This window comes from Rhincodon typus, chromosome 16 (assembly GCF_021869965.1).
Source record: "Rhincodon typus isolate 14 chromosome 16, sRhiTyp1.1, whole genome shotgun sequence".
NCBI lineage: Eukaryota > Metazoa > Chordata > Chondrichthyes > Orectolobiformes > Rhincodontidae > Rhincodon > Rhincodon typus.
Genome location: NC_063347.1, coordinates 55462229 through 55484416, shown reverse-complemented (window position 1 = coordinate 55484416; position 22188 = coordinate 55462229). Strand labels below are relative to the sequence as shown.

The following is a 22188-nucleotide window of genomic DNA, read 5'->3' as shown; positions in this document are numbered from 1 at the left end:
TTGGTTCCAGAAAGTTTCTTAGAGCAGTACAACCTCAAAAGCATTCTATGAACTCCTCATTTAGGCCACCATTACTAATCTGATTCATCCAGTTTATATAAAAAATGGGTTTACAAATGATTATTTTTGTTCTTTTATTACACGTACTATTACTTCTTCATGGACACCTTGTCCTTTATTGTGACTATTGTTAGGAGACCGACAGACTTCTCCCATTAGTGACTTTTCCCCCCTATATTTCCTCATCTACACCCAAACTTTTTCAACTTGATCTCCTTAACCAAGATCATCTTGAACTATGGCACAAATGCCATCCTTGATAAAGCAGTCTCACCATCTTTACCTAGCTTTCTATTTTTGTTGAATGTCACGTACCCTTCATTAATTCAGGGCTCAATACTTGATATCTCTACAACGGCTATCAAATCAATTTTTCAAATAGTGACGTGCCCTTTTAAATAAGGCATCCAGAAGTTGGAGCCTGGAACGTCCTGCAGAGTCATAGAGGCCTACAGCACAGAAAAAGACTCCTCGACCCAGTGAGTACACACTGGTCCAAAACAAACACATAACTATTCTAATCCCATTCTCCATCACTTCACCCATAACCTTGTATACCTTGACATCACAAGCATACATTTAAATACTTCTAAAATGTTATGAGGGTTTCTATCTCTGCCATCCTTACTGACCGGAGTTACAGATTCCCACCAATCTCTGTGTGAAAAATCATTTCTTCACATTCCCTGTAAATAACCTGTTCCTTACCTTAAATCTATGCCCATAGTCACTGATCCATCTGCCAATGGGACAAGTATCCTCTTACCCTGTCTATAGTCCTCATAATTTTATACATCTCAATCATGCCCCTTGGCAGTCTCCTCTGCTCCAAAACAACCCCGGTCTATCTTCATAAAACTCTCTAGTCCTTCCTGGTAAATTTCTTCTGCACTCTCTCCAGTCAATTGCATCCCTCCTATAACGTGGATTCCTGAACTGTACATAATACTCTATTTGAGCCCAGTTCCAGCATAACCTCCCTGCTCTTCACCTCTATGCCTCGGTTAATAAAGGCAAGTATTCCATATGCCTTCTTAACCACTTTATCTGCATGTCCTGTTATCTTAAGGGATTGGTGGATATACACACCAAGACTTCTTGCCTGCCTGTCCATAAAATTTGATATTTTAGCTGTGCAACTGAATCCAATGAGCTGAGAAGAATGTAGCTGCATGAGAAAGCCTGCCCTGCCAACATCTGGAAATACCTCCTACTTTACGGCTCACACAAAGTCTCAGAAAAACAAGATTCCATTTGAAATGTGTAAATGCTCAGTTTTTCCTGCAAATTCATGTCATAACTCATTTATGAAAGCTCAATATTTTCCTTCTTATGACCAAATATTTGTATTAAAATCTTTTAAACAGGCTGAGATGTTTTTAAGCATCAAAATCACAGTAATAAAGAATCACTATCTTTTATTTTTGTTAATTTGTCTTGACTTTTTATATGTTTATGTAAACTGTGATGCTGATTATATAATGAGAATGCATATTTGAGGAGTTGCTTTGCCTGAAAACTAAACAATTGGAAATAGCATTAGTCAGAATACAACAGCTGACCCTGGATTATCTTAACTTCAGTTCCATATATTAATTTATGCTGCTAAACTCAAAATATATTACTGTAATAATTTGTGAAGTACTGACTGAATAAGCAAAAGTATATTCATTTTTCAACCAGCTAAATTGGATAGGAGAGAAACAAAACAGAGTGTGCCGTTGATTGGGTAGAGCAATTTCCTGAAAAATCCAAAATATCTGCTTCCCTGCAATATTCAAATTACCCTCAAATCCTCTTACTTTCATCTTAAATTTTGTACCTGCTACCCAATCTATACCAGCCTGCTCATCAATTCACTGCCAGTTCTTCAACAGTTCAAATTTTAATTTCTTCTCCTCACATTTTAATTCTTCCATGGGTTGACTCTTCCCTATGTTTGGAATCTTCTCTAACAGTACAGTCTCTGTTTGTGTAACACCAACAGTTTGTGCACTTGCTTCTACCTGTCAATGGCAGCTGTACCTGTGCAAATCTCATGCACTTAAATTCCTTTCCTATACCCCTTCTTGACACTTCAAACTCCCATATGAACTATGTCTAACTCCTGGGTACTATACAATTGACACCCCTCCTCTCGCACCTCCACCTGAAAAACCCATTTGATTACCCTGGCTCCCCCTACTAACCCAACATACTAGACCTCACACCTCAAAAGTCATGAACTCTCTGGCTACCCTCTGACTCAATCTGACTTGACCACATGACCTGACTGTCTCTGACTCCCGATTTCCCCCAACCCACTCTCCTCCAACATGGACTGATTAGACCCCATCACTTGACTCGTCTTTGAAACTCTCCTAACATCTCCCCCAACTCTCTGATTGCACTCCTAACTCGGGTCCATCTCCAAAGCCGACATGACTACCCTATTGCCACCATACCTAACTGCCATCTTACTGCCCTACCATTTCAACCACCTCCCAACCCAACCACATGCTATCCTTCCCCCTTACCTACTTATCTCACTCACCCTCATTCACTAACACACTGAAAAGATGGTTAAATGTATCAATGCTTTTTAGTTTGAGAGTGAATAAACGCTTAACAAGATAAAGCAGCCCTAAACCCTAAAAGACAACATGCTTTGACATCCCATGATAATCCAGCATGAGGAAAGAGTTTGATTTTCAATAGGCTCTGCATTTTTAAGAGACCAGGTTTAGTCTCAGCCAGAAATGTGGACCAGCATTGCTGCAAAAAGATGTAAGAGCAGAGTGGCAAACCAACAGTGATTATCACTCCTTAAAAGATTCAGGCCAGTGCATTTTTCAGCAGAATGAATGATGGTCCCCTGCAGTGAGAATTCTGGGCAGTGTTCTATTTTCTAGCTTGAAGGTACAGAACACTGATGTTAGCATCCCTCAATACTGACACCCTGGTTGAGTTAATTTAACTCAGTGCAGGATGAAGAACTTTTGACTCATCTCTGTCTTAAATGGGCAACCTCTTACTCTGAGATTACGTCCTCTGATCCAAGAATCTCCTACAAAAGGAAAGAAAACACTCTACACTCTATGAATTCATCCTATGACTATTTCTGCCAGTTTGATTTTCCCAATCTACATGAAGAGTAAAGTTACCTTTGAATAATGTACTGCCTTTGTTACATGTACTAATCATCTCCTGATTTATTCTCTTCTTTACAGTATAGTACTGGCATCTACATTTTCTAACTGAGCATCAAGAGAATTTCTCAGCAAGTTTAAAAAAATCTTACCTTGAGTGTCTCTCCATCTGCATAAAGGACGTAAACCGTTATTTCTATGTTTTTCTGGACACTCTTTCCACCTCTCTCAAAATCTCCTCGCTCCAATGTGAGATACAAATCGTTTCTGATGTCACCTGCAGGACAGTCACATAACACGCCCAAAAATATCACTGATAAAATTTAACAGGAATAATGTAAAGATGATCGGTGAATATGCAGCTCGTGTACACTTAAACCACAGCTGTGGAGTTAATGTAAACAATGGATCGTATAGGGTTGGTATCTGAAGCATGCGGTCAGTGAGATATATATGCCACTCCTAAGGCTGCAAGTAACCTTTCCTAATAAATTATTGAGCAATCCTACAATTTTCTGCTTTTTAGATCTCCAGTAACTGCATTTTTCTTTCAAACTATTGGTTTATTCCATTTATATAAAAATGGCAAAATGTCTTACATGATTCTCTGCCAGCAATGTGCAAAGAAAAGCATGAAATGATCATGATAGGTGAAGTACTGATGCTACATTACATTGCTGACTCTACCGAACATTATGCTTTTTTACAAATTTACTAAAAATTCAGTCAAGATTGCTGAACTTCCATTGGAAAAATTGCCAAACAAAGTCATGTCATATTTCTGGTTTATGAAGTTACTGGGATAGTTAATAGTAACAATGTTTAGTGTAGGCTGTTCCAAGAATCAAGTGTGCCCCATAATTCCAAAGTACAGCAATCCTTCTAAGTATTTTTGAAAAACCTGTACATAACCCTTCCACTGCAATATAAATAAGATGGTGCTAATTTCTCTACGGGGTAATCTTTCCTTGTCGGAATAAAGAGACAGACAAAGGTAGTTCTTAATGTTGTTCAAAACACTTCATGCTTTATCACCTCTAATCCATACAGCAGGGATATGTAACTCTGAAGTTCTGATTATAATTCTGAATGACTACATGCAATTCCAATGCAGATATGGGAGTTTGAGAAATAACTGCCCAAGATGTACTGCCACTTCTTTTTTATTAGAAGCAAATCTTCAATAATGTAAGCTAAGTTGACAGTATTTCAGCATCCCAAGGGGTCCTTATGGTTCTGTTAGATGTTCAGTCACAGTATACTGAGAGTCAATAATTTGTGCTAGATGGTTGGCAGATCGCTTCTCTATACAAAGAGTCAGAGAGCTGCACAGCACAGAAACAGAACTTTCGGTCCAACTCGCCCACGCCAACCAGATATCCTAATTTAATCCAGTCCCATTTGCCAGCATTTGGCCTATATCCATCTAACCCTCCCTATTCATATACTCATCCAGATGCCTTTTAAATGTTGTAATTGTATTAGCCTCCACCACTTCCTCTGACAGCTCATTTTATACATGCACCACTCTCTACATGAAAAAGTTGCTCCTTAGATCCCTTTTGAATCTTTCCACTCTTACCTGAAACCTATATCTTCTAGTTTAGGACTCCGCTACCCTGGAGAAAAGACCTTGGCTATTCACCCTATCTATGCCCCTCATCTGACATTCCAGGGAAAACAGCCACAACCTATTCTGTCTCTCCCTTTAGCTCAAACACTCTAAACCTGTAAACATCCTTGTAAATCTGTTCAGATTTCAAGTTTTCAAGTTTCACAACATCCTTCCTATGGCAAGGAGACCAGAATTGAACACAGTATGCCAAAAGCGGCCTAACCAATGCGTGTACAGCTGCAGTGTGGAGCTGGAGGATCACAGCAGATCAGGCAGCATCAGAGTAGGAGAGTCAACGTTTCGGGTCTAGACCCTTCATCAGGACTGGCGAGGGGGAAGGGAGCTGGGAGATAAATAGAGGGAAGAGGGGTGGGGCTGGGCAAAGGTAGGTGAGGTAGAATGGCGATAGGTGGATGCAGGTAGGGGAAGTGGGGATTGCTCAGTGGGAAGGGTGCGGTGGATAGGTGGGGAAGGAGTGTCAGGTCAAGGAGCGGGATGAGAGGGAAGGTTGGACATGGGATGAGGCCGGGAGTTGGTGAGATTTTGAAACTGGGGAATTCTATGTTTAGTCCATCAGGCTGTAGGCACCGAGGTGGAAAATGAGGTGTTGTTCCTCCAAGTTGCATGTGGCATCATTGTGACACTGGGAGTGGGAGAGGTTGTTAAAATAGTTAGCAACCGGAAGGTTTTGTTGATTATAGTCTATAGAGTGCAGGTGCTCTGCAAATCTGTCACCGGGTCTACGTTTGGTCTCACCGATGTAGAGGAGGCCACATTGGGAGCGACGGATACAGTAGACCAGGTTGGAGAATGTACAGGTGAACCCCCGTTGGATATGGAAAGTTTGCCTTGGGCCTTGGATGGAGGTGAGAGGGGAGGTGTAGGGGCATGTGTAGCACCTCCTGCGGTTGCAGGGAAAGGTGCCCGGAGTGGTGGGGTTGGTGGGGAGTGTGGAGCGAACAAGGGAGTCGCAGAGTGAGCGGTCCCTATGAAAGTCTGATAGGGGTGGGGAGGGAAAAATCTCTTTGGTAGACGGGTTGGATTGTAGGTGGCAGAAATAGCACAGGATGATGCACTGGAAACGGAGGTTGGTGGGGTGGAATGTGGGGACCAGGGGACTCTGTCTTTATTTTTTGTTGGGGGAAGGGGATTTGAGGGCAGAAGTGGAGGAAATGAAAGAGATGCAGTTGATGTCATTTTCGATCAATGGGGGGGATGTTGCGATCCTTGAAGTAGGAGGACAACTTCCCACCTCCATTGATCAAAAATGCCCTAAACTGCATCTCTTGCGTTTCCTGCACTTCTGCCCTCAAATCCCTCCCCACCCCTGTTTATCTTTCATAGTGACTGCTCACTCCATGACTCCCTCGTCTGCTCCAAACTACCCATCAACCCCACCACACCGGACACCTTTCCCTGCAACTGCAGGAGGTGCTACACATAGTCCTACACCTCCCCTCTCACCTCCACCTGAGGCCCAAGACAAACTGCCTATATCTGACAGGGGTTCACCCGTACATCCTCCAACCTGGTCTACTGTATCTGTTGCCCATGATGTGGCCTCCTCTATATCGGTGAGACCAAGCGCAGACTCGGGGACCATTTTGTGCAGCACCTGCGCTCCATACGTTATAATGGACAACACCTTCCGGTTGCTAACTATTTTAGCTCCTCCTCCTACTTCCTTGGTGACAAGTCCATCCTGGGCCTCCTCCAGTGCCACAATGATGCCACACACAAACTGGAGGAACAATACCTCATATTCCGCCTCGGGAGTATACAGCCTGATGGCCTAAACATAGAATTCACCAGTTTCAAAGTCTCTCCAACCCCTGGCCTTATCCCATGTCCAACCCTCTGTGCCATCCCCACCTCCTTGACCTGACACTACCTGTCCATCTCCTTCCCCACCTATCCGCCCCACCCTACCCAATGAGCAATCCCCAATTCCCCTACCTGCATCCACCTATCGCCATCCCACCTATCTTTGCCCAGCCCGACCCGTCTTCTCTCTCTCTATCTCCCAGCTCCCTTCCCCCCGCCAGTCCTGAAGAAGGGTCTAGGCCCAAAACGTTGATTCTCCGACTCCTCTGATGCTGCGTGACCTGCTGTGATCCTCCAGCTCCACACAGTATCGACTCTGACTCCAGCATCTGCAGTTCCTGCTATCTCCTGTACAGCTGCAACCTGACCTCAAAACTCCTATACTCAATGCACTGACCAATAAAGGCAAATGTACCAAACGCCTTCTTCACTATCCTGTCTACCTGTGACTCTACTTTCAAGCAACTATGAACCTGCCCTCCAAGCTCTCTTTGTTCAGCAACACTCCCCAGGACCTTTCCACTAAGTGTATAAGTCCTGCCCTGGTTTGCCTTTCCAAAATGCAGCACCTCACATTTATATAAATTAAACTCCATCTGCCACTCCTCAGCCTACCAGCCCATCTGATCAAGATCCCATTGTACTCTGAGGTAACCTTCTTGGCAGTCCACAACACCTCCCATTTTGGTGTCATCTACAAACTTACTAACCATACCTCCTGTGTTCACATCCAAATCATTTATATAAATGACAAAAAGCAGTGGACACAGCACTGATCCTTGCATCACACTGCTGGTTACAGGCCTCGAGTCTGAAAAACCATTCACCACCACTCTCTGTCTTCTACCTTTGAGTCAGTTCTGTATTCAAATGGCTAGTTCTCCCTGTTTTCCATGTGATCCAACCTTGCTAACCAAATGGTTTATCAAAAGTAATAAATAGACGGTCATATGTAACTTTGTTTCTGGCTAGTGATCAGCAGGTAAGTTAAACATATTACAAGGATAATACAGCATAATAATGGACTATTTGGTCCAGATACTTTGTTGGTGTTTATATTCTGTGTGATTGAACACAGAGAAAAAGCCTTGGATATTTGTAATTCCATGTCAACACTTTCGTTTTCCAGTGGTTGTCAATTCTTTTGGTTCTTTGTGATTGACAATCGTTTCTACTCAATTTAAAGTAATGAACCAAATGAACAAAATCATCTTTTGTGTACTGATTGCAGTTAATTTAAAGTTCAGTTACTTTTTAATTTGATATTGATGATTCCAGTAATGTAGTTATCAAACCATCTCTGCAGTTCTCTCTGAATATGAATTTGGAAACCCTAAATGCTCAAGAAAATGAAGATACATATTTTTTAGGCTGTCTGAACTGACCTCGGTTTCCAGTGGTCTTTCACTGTTACTTGCTTTACATGGAATTGAGGAACCAGTGAACATGGGAGCTTGCAAGTTTCTGACTTGAACCTTGACACCACATACACAACAGAAAAATATCTCAGTTTCAATTTACTTCTGGTAAAGCAAGGGCCTGAAAGAACTCAGATGGGAAATATACATGGGGTGGGCTCCTGATTCTCAATCTTGCCAAAAAATGGATACAAAACTTCACAACGTGGTATGTTTGAGGAAAGATCCAAAGACTGTTTTAGATTGCTTACATGTCTGGAGAAAAGGAAGGGAGAGTTGGTAGTTCACTGTCAGTGTAACTAAAACGTTATAGTTTCTATAGTGGAGGCTATTTATTTCTTGCTAATTTTCTCCCATTAACACTATAAGTAAACAGTTTCTCAGAAGTTCTGAATGCAACTTTGTTGATGGGTTTACATTTGATATCATAGGTGAATGGATTGGGTGAAGACTGTTAGGTCAACCTGTCCATGTTGAGAATTAAGATAATGATCCAGTGCAAATGGTTAGAGACACTCAGAACCACCTTCCTGGTTTTAATGTCTGGGTACTCTGGGATAATTTTGTTTGCTTCATTATGTTCCGATGTCCAAGATAGTGAATGGAATATAGTATCATACCTGCGATTAGAGCAAAGGAAGGAAGCAATTTAAATATAAGCCAGGTGAAATGAAATAGTTTGTTCCCTGCCTCCAGGAATCCTTTGCTGCTTATTTTGGGGGTGGGGGTGGGGAGAGGGAAAGATGCAGGAACGCTGACCTGTAGATTTTGACCAGCCTCTGCTCCGGATCCATTACATGGCTCAAAAATAATTGGAGGAGGATGCCTCCAATAATATGATTAAAATCAAACACACACTTCCATGCCTGACTGTGTTCACTTTTACAGCTCTAAAACCAGGCCAGTAACTACTGTGCAATTGTTAATTCAAATAATACACTAAATTAATTAATGTACTTTCAACGAAAGTCACCAGATGGTGGAGGAATCTTAGCCAATTTTCTCCATGCAAGCCCAGAGGATGTTGTAGTTAAGTGTTGCAAGCCAGGTGAAGTCAGCTAACTTAGGATAGAAAAGATTAAACCTGGGAGTCTTGCAGTCTGTTGAATTTATGAAACCATCAAGGAAGGCTCGACAATGCACAATTACAGAACCCAGGCTGTGGAGATGTTAGTCCACCCAAAAGGTGCAACCATTGCAGTGTTCAGCAATAAAAGCACTTAAAATATGAATATTATGAACTTATCAATAATAGAATACTGTATAACATACTTGGCATGCATGGTCACCCTAATATTCTCATCATTCACCTGTCATTTGAATATTAACATATGTTGACTTAAAATGCAAATAATACTGCTACAGATAAAGTTAATAGACAAGAATTACAATAACCTTTCTATATCTAGTTAGATGACAGGGAAAATTTTGCTCATGTGCATTGAAGCAAGGGAAACCATTATATTCAGCAGCACACTGCAGTATTTAGCTACTTTCAATGAGTGTCTGCTCTACTCATGTCTCCTCATGTCTCCATAAATTGGAAACAAACACACAGGTGCAATAAAATAAACAATGACATTTATACTTCACGTTTGAGACAAGAAGATATCTGAACAGCAGTGTCTAGTGTAAAATATTTGAAATTCCTGATTACGCCCAAATTACTCATGTATCTTTCCTAATTGGTAAAATCAACAATGCAGAAAATGAGAGTGTGCTGACATATTAAAAATGAAATAATGGCGGTGCTGCTTCAGGGATACCGTAATTATAACACTATAAATTGCAATATTTGCAGCCAATACTTTTGAGCTGGCAACACACACTTCTGGTTTTAAACTTTGTTTCTTTCGTTACAAAAGAAGAAAGAAAGAATGCCATCTGAACACATTAATTATTCATTCAATAAAGTCTCATAGAATAGTTTGAATATGCTGTGGGTGTTCTGAGAGTGGGACTTTAATTTTTTGTGGGGTTTTATTAAAATATTTCATAACTTGCTTTTTCTAGGTAGTCCAAAGTTCTAGTTGTGAAGATTTTACCCGAGTAACATTATGAAAGGCAGTTGTTTTAGAATGAATTATATTTAAACATGGTTTGGGATCACTGTTCAAGTGCAAAAAACTGCCCATGACATTTGATACTCTTAGCAATGAAGAAGAATCCAATAACATTGAATGGAACCCTTTGCTTTAGAAATTAATAGCACAATAACAGTATACAGAATCACATAACTCTACAGTATAGAAAGAAGCCATTTGATCCATATGTCTGTACTGGTTCCTGAAGGGGCTACCCAACTAGTCCCATTCTCAAGCACTGTCTCTATAGCCCTCTAAATTCATCACTTTCAAAAGATACATCTGGCTCTCTCCTGACCCCTGCTAGGGAATCCACCTCCACCACTTTTCAGGCATCGCATTCCGATTACAATCAATTCTCTGAGTAAAGAACTCAACTCTCCTTATATCACTCCCAGCTCTCTTACTGAAATCTTGAAATTGTGACCCCAAGTTACTGACATACAAACTGGTGGAACAGAATGTCCTTCTTATCTGTCAAAATTGCTCATAATTTTGTACATGTCAGTAAGGTCACCTCTTAATCATCCCTGCTTTAAGCAGAATAAGCCCAATTTCTCCAATCTTTCCTTGTGTCTAAAAATCCTCAAGCTCTGCATCATTTTGGTAAATCTCCTTTGCACTCTCTCCAGGGCTTTAACATCATTCCTTAAATAAGGCACCCAGAACTGAACACAATATTCCAAATGTTGTCTGATCAAAAATATGTAGAGATGTAGCATCAGTTCCTTGTTTTAATACGCTATGCCAATATTTATGAACCCAAGGATCTTACAAGCTATCGTAACAACTGTTTCAACTTGCCTGGCTACCTTCACAGAATGATACACGTGAACCACCCGAGGTCCCTCTGATCCTGTGCTCCTCTCAAAGTTGTACCATTGAGCCTACATTGTCACTCCACATTTTTTCTACGAAAGTGAGTTTCCTCACATTTCATTGCATGAAGTTCATCTGCCAGGTGTCTTTGTATTTGGCCAATATTTATCTTATCACGTATAATGGTCCCCATCCGTTCTCCCACTTTCAATGTCAAGATCTGGAGTTTGCTGGGTTATCCTTTGTCCCTTTCTTAAACACCAGCGTCACATTTATAATTGTCCAGTCCCTGGGACTAATCCTGTGTTCAGACAGATGTGGAAAATTTCCATCAGCAACTTGGCGCTTTACTCCCTTACCTCTCTCAGCAATTTACATTGCATCCCATCCGGACCTGGCGACTTCTCTACTTGGGGAGCTGCCAGGCTTTTTAGCACCTTCTTTATTTATCACTATACTACTCAATTGCTTTCAACTGGGTTATCGTAATTATTTTCTAATTTGGTAAAGACAGAAGCAAAGTACCTCTGCCGTACAAAATAAAAACCGAAAGAACTGCAGATGCTGTAAATCAGGAACAAAAACGAAATTGCTGGAGAGGCTCAGCAGGTCTGGCAACATCTGTGAAGGGAAAAACAGAGTTAATGTTTCGGGTCCAGTGATCCTTCCTCAGAACCGGACCCGAAACATTAACTCTGTGTTTTCCTTCACAGATGCTGCCAGATCCTGCTGAGCCTCTCCAGCAATTTTGTTTTTGTACCGCTGCCATACCTTTTACTCCAGTGAGCAGCTTACCTGGCTTGTTCCTTACAGGCTGCACACTATCCTTCATTAATCTTTTACTAGTAATATGTTTGAAAAACATTTTACTATTTGTTTTGTTGCACCCTGCAGTCCTTTCCTCATGCTTCCTCTTAGCCTTCCTTATTCCAGCCTTAGCCTCTCTCCTGCATTTAAGATATTCTTCCAGATTTCTATTTACTATTATATTCTGGTAAGCATCATATGCCTCCTTTCTGTTCCTTATTTTCACATCAATATCCTTAGTCTTCCAGGGTACTCTACTTTTGGACACCCTGCATTTTGTTCTCATTGCTATGTACCTATGCACTCACCCTTTTGAAAGCTTTTCATCCATTTTTTCATCCACCAAAATGCATTTCCCATCACCGTGCTCCAGTTCAACTTTTAGAACCCTAAAATCTGCCCTTTTCCAGCCTGGGATCTTAATCCTTGATTGATTTTTATTCTTTTCCAACTTAATATTGAAACTTATTGTATTATGATCACTTCTTCCAAAATGCTCTCTCACTCTGACATTCTTCACTTGGTTTGCTTCATTTCCTCAGACCAGATCCTGCACAGCTCCATCCCTGGTAGTGTTGGAAATGTACTGTTCTCTACAAACATTTCAGGAATTTTTTCCCTTCCATGCCCCACACTCCACCTTTTTCACATTCTACCCTAGGGTAATTAAAATCACCAACTATCACAACCCTACTTTTCCTGCAGATTTCTATAATTTGCCTGCAAATTCTCTCTTTGCTTCCTCTCCACTATTTGGAGGTCTACAAGGTCACTGCTCCTTCCCTGTTTCTCACCTCCGACCATATAGATTCTAATTCAGGAACTGCATCTTGTTCAAGGGCTATGACACTATCTTTGACCAAGAGTTCTACACCTCCACCCTTTTTACCCACTCTGTTTCTACTAAAAACCTTTTAACCCAGATATTAAGTATCCAGTCCTGTCCTGCCTTGAGCCACGTTTCTGTCAATTCTTCTATGTCATATCTCCAGAGCAATTTCTGCTTCCAGTTCCCTAATTTTGTTCACTGTTCTCTGTGCATTTATGTACATACAATTTAACCCTGCCCTTATCTCTTTCTTGTCCATTGGAAGGTGACCATATATGGAGCTATCCTGTTGATAGTGAGGGGCAAGCCATTTGGTCATTGTCCTAAAGCGACCAATTGCACAGTAACATTGTGTGAATTGTTTATTGTTTACTATGAGGATTAGAAAAGTAATGTTCTGCAAGTCATCGTTGTGTGAATCATGGTTGCTCACAGTAAGGAATAACACAGCAACAGGTCTAGGACTATGTGCTGAGGGATGCACTAAAGCTTGGGACAACTGCTGTCAAGGCGCAGTGTTGTTCTACTCTGCTCAGAATCTATACCACCTGGTCTAAAATGACACAAATCACCATAACAGACCGGACAGTATAAATTCCAAGCGGAATAGAACAACATCGTTTCATCGGAGGCCTCACTGATGATGTTACCTAGCATGGTGACGAAACGTCAGAATGAAAACAAGCCAGCTCAACGAGCAAGTCAACAACCTCACCCACAACCCGAGCTACAAATCTTTCCTAAAAGCTTAAATAGCACCAGAAGGTCACTACCGTTTGCAATAAGGAAAAACACAGTAACAGTGTGAGCCACTGTTGTTTTCAGCGAACAATAGCACAACAACAGAATAGGCTACAGTTGCAATGAGCAATAGAACTGTAGTTGTGTGGTTGTTGCTTTGAGCCTATGAAATACAACTTGGATGACAAACAGTAGATTCCACATACTAGTATCCTAAAACCACTTTGTGGGGGAGTTTCGAAGCAGTCCTGTAATGAGGTGCAGCATCAAATGTTTCTATAGCAATGGTAATGGCTTCTAAAAGAGTGTTCTTGTTCAATTTCTCAATTAACTGCCTTCCTCTTGCAGCACTGATTTTGCCATACATGGTCTATGATTCTAAGATCCAGAAAATTCTGAAGCTATTCTTCAATATTAAATCAATAGCTTTGTTAGCCTCTTATAAAGGATACCCTACTTTTCGGTATAAAGTTAATTTAGATGGTGCAAGAAAGCTGTGGTTTTATAGCAATTGAGGTAACAATCAATTTTCAAAATATATGCAATGCAGCCAATGTAGTTCAGCGTTAGGGTAGTAAAATGGTTTACTGAAGTAAGTGAAGTAACCTTGATATGAGCATTAGTGTGTGCATGGTCCTGAAGTGCAATGTATATTTATGAGGAAAGCAAGCAGCGAACACTGCAAACAAACAGGCTCTGGGGACTTACACCCTACTAGCTTCATCTCTGCAGCAGAGAAAAAGAAGGAAGGGAAGGGTTACACAGATTAAGTATGACATTAGTCATCAGAACATTATTCACAGCATGACACACATTTTAGCAAACAATAGAAACTGTATGAAAGTTCAACACTATTCCATTAAAAGGACAAGACAGATTATTGAGACTGAGACTGAGACTAAGACAAAACTAAAATTTGAACTATATCTAGTAATGACCAAAACATGCTCAAAGTTCCATCTTAATTATTGATGTTAGGTACCAAAGTACACACATGGAGGTCTTTCCTAATCCATGTCATCAGAAGTTTTGAATCCATCAGTTACACAGTTAATTTATTTCTCAAAGGTTTCATTCTTTAATTAGCAAGCTCCACAAAACCGACTGCTCAAATCTCCAAATACTTTCTACTTGTCATTTGTCTGCTTAATTTTGTATTACAGCAAACATCTATTTAAAAATATCATAATTACATAATTCCAAAACAAATCACTAAAATTATTCAGAAAATGAGAAAATTCTTAAAATAGCCTCAAAAAATTTTCCTGTGTATAGCTCTATCTGAGCTTAAGGGTGAAACTTCTGGCCTTTGTAATGAATTTTTTGAGTTCGTGAGAATCAAAAGCAGGAGACAGGAGAGAAAATAGGGTTAGCAGACATTTCCCAGGGAGTTACTTTCTTTCTGCGCACATGGTATCTACGTTGCACCAATTCCCTTATTAAACTGCACAATTGCATGGCTCACAGGAGCCTGGAAGCAATCATACAGATTTTGCACTGAAAATAAATACCTCTGAAGAGAGTTTAACAGGACACACTTGAAAGCAAGGTGAAAATATAATCACACTACGGCAATCTACAGCACGTGATAGATAAACACAGCAAACAGTGATGCTTATTATCAGTTGTTTCTTTCATCCTACAAGTAATGATGCAGTTTAGGTATACTTCTCTATGCATTCAGGTAATGCTTTGATGGGTGTACAACACAACTAGATCTGGTCCTTATATAGGTATCACAACTTGGCTGTAGCTTCACTCTGGTGTGCAGATGATCATCGTGAATGTTTACATATAATTTATTTTAGGCATGTCGTTGTTGTCTAGAATGATGTTTTCAGCATCAGAGTCATCATGTATAGAATAGAATAGAATCTCTACAGTTGGCCCTTCGGCCCAACAAGTCCACACCGAACCTCAAAGCATCCCACCCAGACCCATCCCCCTATAACCCACCTAATCTACACATCCCTGAACATTATGGGCAATTTAGCATGGCCAATCCACCTAGCCTGCACATCTTTGGACTGTGAGAGGAAACCGGAGAACTTGGAGAAAACCCACGCAGACACAGGGAGAATGTGCAAACTCCACACAGTCGCCCAAGGGTGGAATCGAACCCAGGTCCCTGGCGCTGTGAGGCAGCAGTGGTAACCACTTGAAGGAGGTTTAGGAAATACAGACATATATTGCAGGATGCACTAGCACCTAGCATTTGAAAGGCTGCTGCAAGGACATGCATCCAACTCATGACTGGACTAGAGCTGGTCTCTTGCTGTCTTAGCGTTTGCGCATTTGGCACCAAACTTCATGTTTGCAGCATCCATGATTTGCCTTGCTGGTTCTGCCAGAGCCTAAAGACTATCAGTACTACCGTATTGGCATGCTCTTTCACACAGATACAGTCATAGAGGTATACAACACAGAAAGACACTTTCAGTCCAACTCGTCCACGCTGATCAGATAGCTTAAGTAAATCTCGTCCCATTTGCCAGTATTTGGCCCGTATCCCTCTAAACCTTTCCTATTTATATACCTATCCAGATGCCTTTTAAATGCTGTAAACTGTATCAGCTTCCACCACTTCTTCTGGCAGCTCATTCCATATATGCACCACTCTCTGTGTGAAAATGTTGCCCTTAGGTCCCTTTTAAATCTTTATCCCCTCTCACCTGGAACCTACGCCCTCTATTTTTGGACTCAGCTACACCGGAAAATGATCTTGTCTACTTACGCTATCCATGCCCCTCCTGATTTTATAAATCTCTATAAGGTCACCCCTCAGCCTCTGATGCTCCAGGGAAAATAGCACCAGCCTATTCAGCCTGTCTCTACATCTCAAACTCTCCAACCCTGGCAACATCCTTGTAAACCTTCTCTGAACCCTTTCAAGTTTCACAACATCCTTCCTATAGCAGGGAGACCAGAATTTTACACAGTATTCCAATAGCGGCCTAACCAATGTCCTGTACAGCTGCAACATGATCTCCCAACTCCTATGCTCAATGCACTGACCAATAAAAGCAAGCATGCCAAATGCCTTCTTCACTATCCGGTCTACCTGTGACTCTACTTTCAAACAACTATGAACCTGCACTCCAAGCTCTCTTTGTTCAGCAACAGTCCCCAGGACCTTACCATTTAAGTGTATAAGTTCTGCTCTGATTTGTCTTTCCAAAATGCAGCACCTCACATTTATCTAAATTAAACTCCACCTGCCACTCCTCAGCCTATTGCCCCATCTGATCAAGATCCTGTTGTACTCTGAGATAACCTTCTTTGCTTTCCACTACACCTCCAATTTTGGTGTCATCTGCAAACTTACTAACCATACCTCCTATGTTCACATCCAAATCATTTATATAAATGATGAAAAGCAGTGGACCCAGCATAGATCCTCGTGGCACACTGCTGGTCACAGGCCTCGAGTCTGAAAAACAACCCATCACTCTCTGTCTTCTACCTTTGAACCAGTTCTATATCCAAATAACTACTGCTCCCTCTATTCTGTGTGATCTAACCTTGCTAACAAGTCTACCACGAGGAACCTTGATTAAAGGTTGCATATCTTGCTTGCCAGTAGGTATTTGCCTGGTGGGAAGGGGGACATCTTGCTGGACAGCACACGGAGCTTTCAATCTAAAACCTGCAATAACATATGCCAGCTGCTTGCATGGCAAACATGCGGCATGATTATTTAAGCAAATGCAACTTGTTAGAAAGTAGGTGTGAGTTAGTCCTCAATCTTGTCAAGGAAATTGGCCACTGTCGATCAGGAGTGCTGGTACTGTCAGTCACGGGCACAGTTTGCGCACAGCACAGGAGCTGGGCCATGGATAGTTGTCCATATGGGCCAGTCACATTAGGAGACATGTCCAACAATGGACTGGAAAGTGGGCAATGGTCAATCCTGGAGGGGAGTCACAGGCAGTTAGGGGAATTGTATGTCATCAGCTGAGGAGTTGCAAAGACAGTGGTCAGTGTCTGGTCAGTTATGTATAGGGGCTATTTGTCAAAGGTGGTGAGAGATCTGGAGCAAATACAGTACTGAGCATCAATGCATTGAACAATGGGGATGGTGTATAGGAATGGGGAGGGCTCAATGCCAAAAGTGGGTGAAGGTGGTGAGGGAAAGCAGAAGCATGTGTTGAGTTGAGGACGAGGTTGGTGACAGCAGCGGTTGAGAGGGGGAAATTCAAGGTATATAGGTGGGGTATTACAGTACAGCATCAGAAGGTATGGTAGGCTACGGGAGTGGAGATTATTGGCTGTAACCACTACCTTGGCGTTCACTGGACCACAGTGGGCATCGGTAAGGTATAACATCAGGTTTTGGGGGTATGGAGGAGCACTGAATGAACAGTTCAGTTTGGTAGGTCTCCATATGGTTTGCCAAGTAGTCCAAGGTACCTGTTGACTAGGCAGAGCCTGATGCTAATAGTGTTCAGTACAAGCTGTGTTCCCTATCATCACTGGCTGTTCATTAGACCCTAACTGCAACTGGCAAATGGTTAGGACAATGCTCACGTTGGGTGGAATAGTGTCAGTTTGATGGGTGGAAGTGCACCTTCCACATCTTCTGGATGGTAGGACATTAGAGCGCATTTCATTTGCTAAGATTTAATTATCCATTTGCAGTAGATGTATGCATGTTAAGTGCTGGTCAAAGGCAATTTGCTCAATGCCATTGGTCCTTGCAAATTGAACATTGACATCATAATTATGCAGAAGTTAGCAGCAATGACTTAAAAAGAGGTGAATGTTAGCCAAAAGCAAGCCATAACTTCTGACATGTTCAAGAACACTGTGGGAGGTAGAGATGATTGATTCATCACTTGCCATGTAAGTATTATAATGGACATGACTGAATGCAATTATAAGTTTCAAGGCTCATTTGGGCCTGGGATGCAAAGGGGTTGGACTGCAGCAGTCACTCTCTTTTTGACATAATGGTTTGGTCATTAGCTGGTGCAGCACCTTCATCAAGTTGCTGCATACGTTGCAACTGAAGCTGAATGAATGATGGAAACATGGTCCTCGTTATAGGGGCATTGCATGTCTCACTGTATGATGACTGTTCAGCTATCATCAGCAGGGTATGACATCACTTACTGTTCTCCTAGCTAAGTACCTGTTTGTTCCTTATGTTCCCAACATGGGTCATTGCCAGCCAGAACCCTGCCACTGGTAAGATGTTGGTCTGTGGCTGTCTTCCTAAGAAGGCAAAGGCAGATGTTGAAGGAACAGGGCCAACAGCAAGTCCATGAGCACCAGCAAGTCTCTGAGGAGGCCAAGGAGCACTCAGGTCAGGCAGCCATCACAGCTGAAAGCCCCCTCAGGATGTATGGAGTTTGCAGGAGGGCCAGAGCTTTTTGCAACCCCTTTCCCCAGCTACATTTCCTGGGGATGAGCCAGGCACAGTATGGATGTGGGCTCATATGTCCCCCGACACTGTGATGGAACTTTGCTGGATATTAGAGTGAACCTTAGGGCTCCAGGAATGGGAGGCCATTTCACTCTTACTCTGAACCTCTGCATAACTAGCTCCTTTAAGGGATTAACAGTTGACTTGAGTGTGATTTCTCAGTCATTCACAAATAGACTAAGACAGTGATCAATGTGCAAGAATTACACCAGTTCATTTTGTTTCCCCATGACGAGGTCAATGCTTTCGCCTGAGCCGTAGGATTTGGAAACATGGCTGGCTTCCCCTAGGTGCAGGGTGCTGTCATCTACCGACACGAGGCACTGAGAAGGCTGTATCACAACACTGAGGAATTCATCAAGTGAAAGAGGTTCAATTAATGTGCAGATGATCTCTAATCACTATTACCACATCCAGGAGGTGTGCGCCCACTAGCTGGCAGTAGCCATGACTCCTACATTCCTGAAGTGCTCTTTTGTACCTGCATGATTTAAGGGTCCAGCTGAGTTAGAAGGTTGCCTAGTGGGGGACAAGGGTCACCCATTGCAATCATGGCTATGAAACCATTACACAACCCCTGAAAGACATGTAGTGCAGTTATAATGTCACCTATGCTTCAACCAAGGCCATGGTGAAGCAGATGACAAGGCTGCTGAAGACGTGGTACTGCTACTTAGACAGGTCTGAGGGTGAGGGACCCTTCAGTATAGTCCAGACATATTGTGCTGCATCATCCTAGCATGTTGTACCCTAAACAATTGGAACAGGCAATAAGGAATTATACTGGCTGCTGAGGAACTGTGAAAGTGGAAGCAGTCTTGTGAGGAAGAGGACAAGGAAACGGGGAGGAGGAACCTGTCCTTGTGCTTGACAGAGCTCAGTCTAGAATGACAGGCCAAACAATACCTGATTGACATCTAGCTTCAGTAGATGAGAGTTGGGTACAACAGGCAATCTTGCACTGCAAAATAATTGTTGGTCATCATGCCAGTATCTGGTTTACACTATGGAGGTGAATTGCAGCCTCTATTTGTTTTGTTTGTTTGTGTTCACTTTTGCTGCCTGTAAATTAAAGTTCATCTTTGAAATTGTTTGAATTCTTGTCTGTGAAATGATGTTACCTTCCTGGACAATAACAAGATGTGGGTCGACAATGGGCGCTGGGTAATGGTGACTCAGAGAAGATGGTCAGACAGAGATTTCACTAAGGACAGGTATACTGTATGGCCTGGTGGTGAAATAGTGATGAAGGTGAGAGAACGGACTTGTATATGTGAGGGAGCATTAACTAAATTGATACGTGCTATGGCTTTATATCTGCTGTGCCATTTTGTTGCCAGTGAAGGACAATGCTGGAGGTCAATGCTTGACTGTAGCCTTTTAAAGATAGTATGGATGGCAGGGATGCTGGTTTTTTGGTGGATATCCAGCATGTGATGAGCTGTTCTTGGATTGGTGGGTGACAAAATGGGGTTAGAATTGGGTGAAAGGAGCCATATGGAATGGAGCATGTAGCTAATCAGGCAGGTTTGTTAAGATGTGGTGAAAGAGCTCACTAAACCTCATAGCAAAATCCTCCATGAAACTCACTGAAGCTGACACATAGCCAAAAAATTCATAGCATTCGTTTTTTTTTTGTTCTTTGCCCATATGACCTACATACACAAATGGCCTAGCATGTCTTGACGTAGACTTGTTTGCCTTCAAAGATTACATTCTTGAAAAGTCCTAGTTCACCGAAGAATGACCAGAATGAATGTACCAGCTTGTGGACATGTTGCATGTGTTCAGAACACCGTTGATGATCCATTTGAGATATTGCAGCTGGATATCATCAGGCATAACTTACTGAACCTGCTCTGTTCAAATGGGAATAAAACGTATGACGTCAATGTTGCAGACTGAAATCTTTGGTGTTGCAATGAGTTTGTTACTTTGTGGGTTCATAAGAATATACAGATCCATGTATTCAGGTAGATCAATAATAGGTGGTGCATCTGTTTCGATGGTGTAAGAAATTTCAGGTGGCTGTCCTGAGGAATTGTATTGACACATAAGATAGATACAGCCAATGTATGGGATGTCAAAAGAAGCAGTGACGATGTCACACAAGCCAGTTTTTATCTGTGTGTTGTTTCAGAAAAGCAAAGTAGTGGAATCAACTGATGATTGGAAATAGGTATTATCTCTTTAGTATAGAAAACACTGTTTATTGTTTTATACTGAATTTTGCCATGTATTAGTTTTCTTAGAGTGCAGCTGCCTTTTCTGCACCTTTTAACTCCCTTTTACTTAGTTTTATGCTGTCCTGGATGTTTTGTAAACTGCTCTTATTTTGAAAGACCGCCCAATAGCTCTGACTTCAATAATCATGAAGTGCTTTGAGAGGCTGCTTATGGTCCACATCAACTCCAGTCTCCCAAACTGCCTCGATCCCATATAGTTTGCCTACCGACATAACAGATCCACAGAGGATGCCATATCCTTAGCACTGCACTCATCCCTGGAACATCTGGACAACAAAGATACCTACATCAGACTCCTGCTCATTGACTACAGCTCTGCATTTAAAACCATTATCTCCTCCAGACTGATCTCAAAACTGTGACACCTTGGTTTCAGCACCGCCCTCTCCAATTGGATCCTTAGCTTTCTGACCCATTGGCTGCAATCAGTGAAGATAAGTAACTGCATCTCCTCCACAATAACACTCAACACTGGAGCCCCCCCCACCGCAAGGATGCGTCCTCAGCCCCCTACTGTACTCCCTGTACACATACAACTGTATTGCCAAATTCTGAACGAATGCCATCTACAAGTTTGCTGATGACACCACTGTAGTGGGATGGATATCTAACAACGACGAGGCAAAATACAGAAGGGAGATAGAGGGCTTGGTGACGTGGTGCAATGAAAACAATCTGCCTCTCAATGTCGGTAAAACTAAAGAACTGATCATCGACTTAGAAAAGAAAGGAGGAGAACGTGTCCCCAACCACATTAACAGAACTGAGGTTGAGAGATTGAAAAGCATCAAGGTCCCCAGAGTGATTATAACCGGCGACCTGCCCTGAACTTCCCACATAAATGCAACGTCAAGAAGATACAACATGCTTCTTCTTCCTCAGGTGGCTCAGGAAATTTGGCATGTTCAGAAGGTCCCTCACCAACTTCTACAGATGCACCACTGAAAGCATACTGTCCCGTTGCATAACGGCCTGGTATGGCAAGTACTCTGCCAGGACCGTAAGAAATTACATAAGGTGGCATGCACAGGCCAGACCATTATGGAAGCCAACCTTCCAACCATGGACAGTAGGAACTGCAGATGCTGGAGAATCTGAGATAACAAGGTGTAGAGCTGGATGAACACAGCAGGCCAAGCAGATCAGAGGAGCAGGAAGGCTGATGTTTCGGACCTAGACCCTTCTTCAGAAG

The 22188-nt window shown here is 42.0% G+C and overlaps 1 protein-coding gene across 1 annotated transcript in view; it reads right to left on the bottom strand.

Annotated features, from left to right (window-relative positions):
- Positions 1 to 22188, bottom strand: part of dock3 (dedicator of cytokinesis 3) — an 821127-nt gene that overhangs the window by 257882 nt on the left and 541057 nt on the right. The window contains exon 12 of the mRNA XM_048606243.1: positions 3341 to 3465. Coding sequence (XP_048462200.1) covers positions 3341 to 3465 — 125 coding nt within the window. The remainder of the gene's footprint in view (positions 1 to 3340; positions 3466 to 22188) is intronic.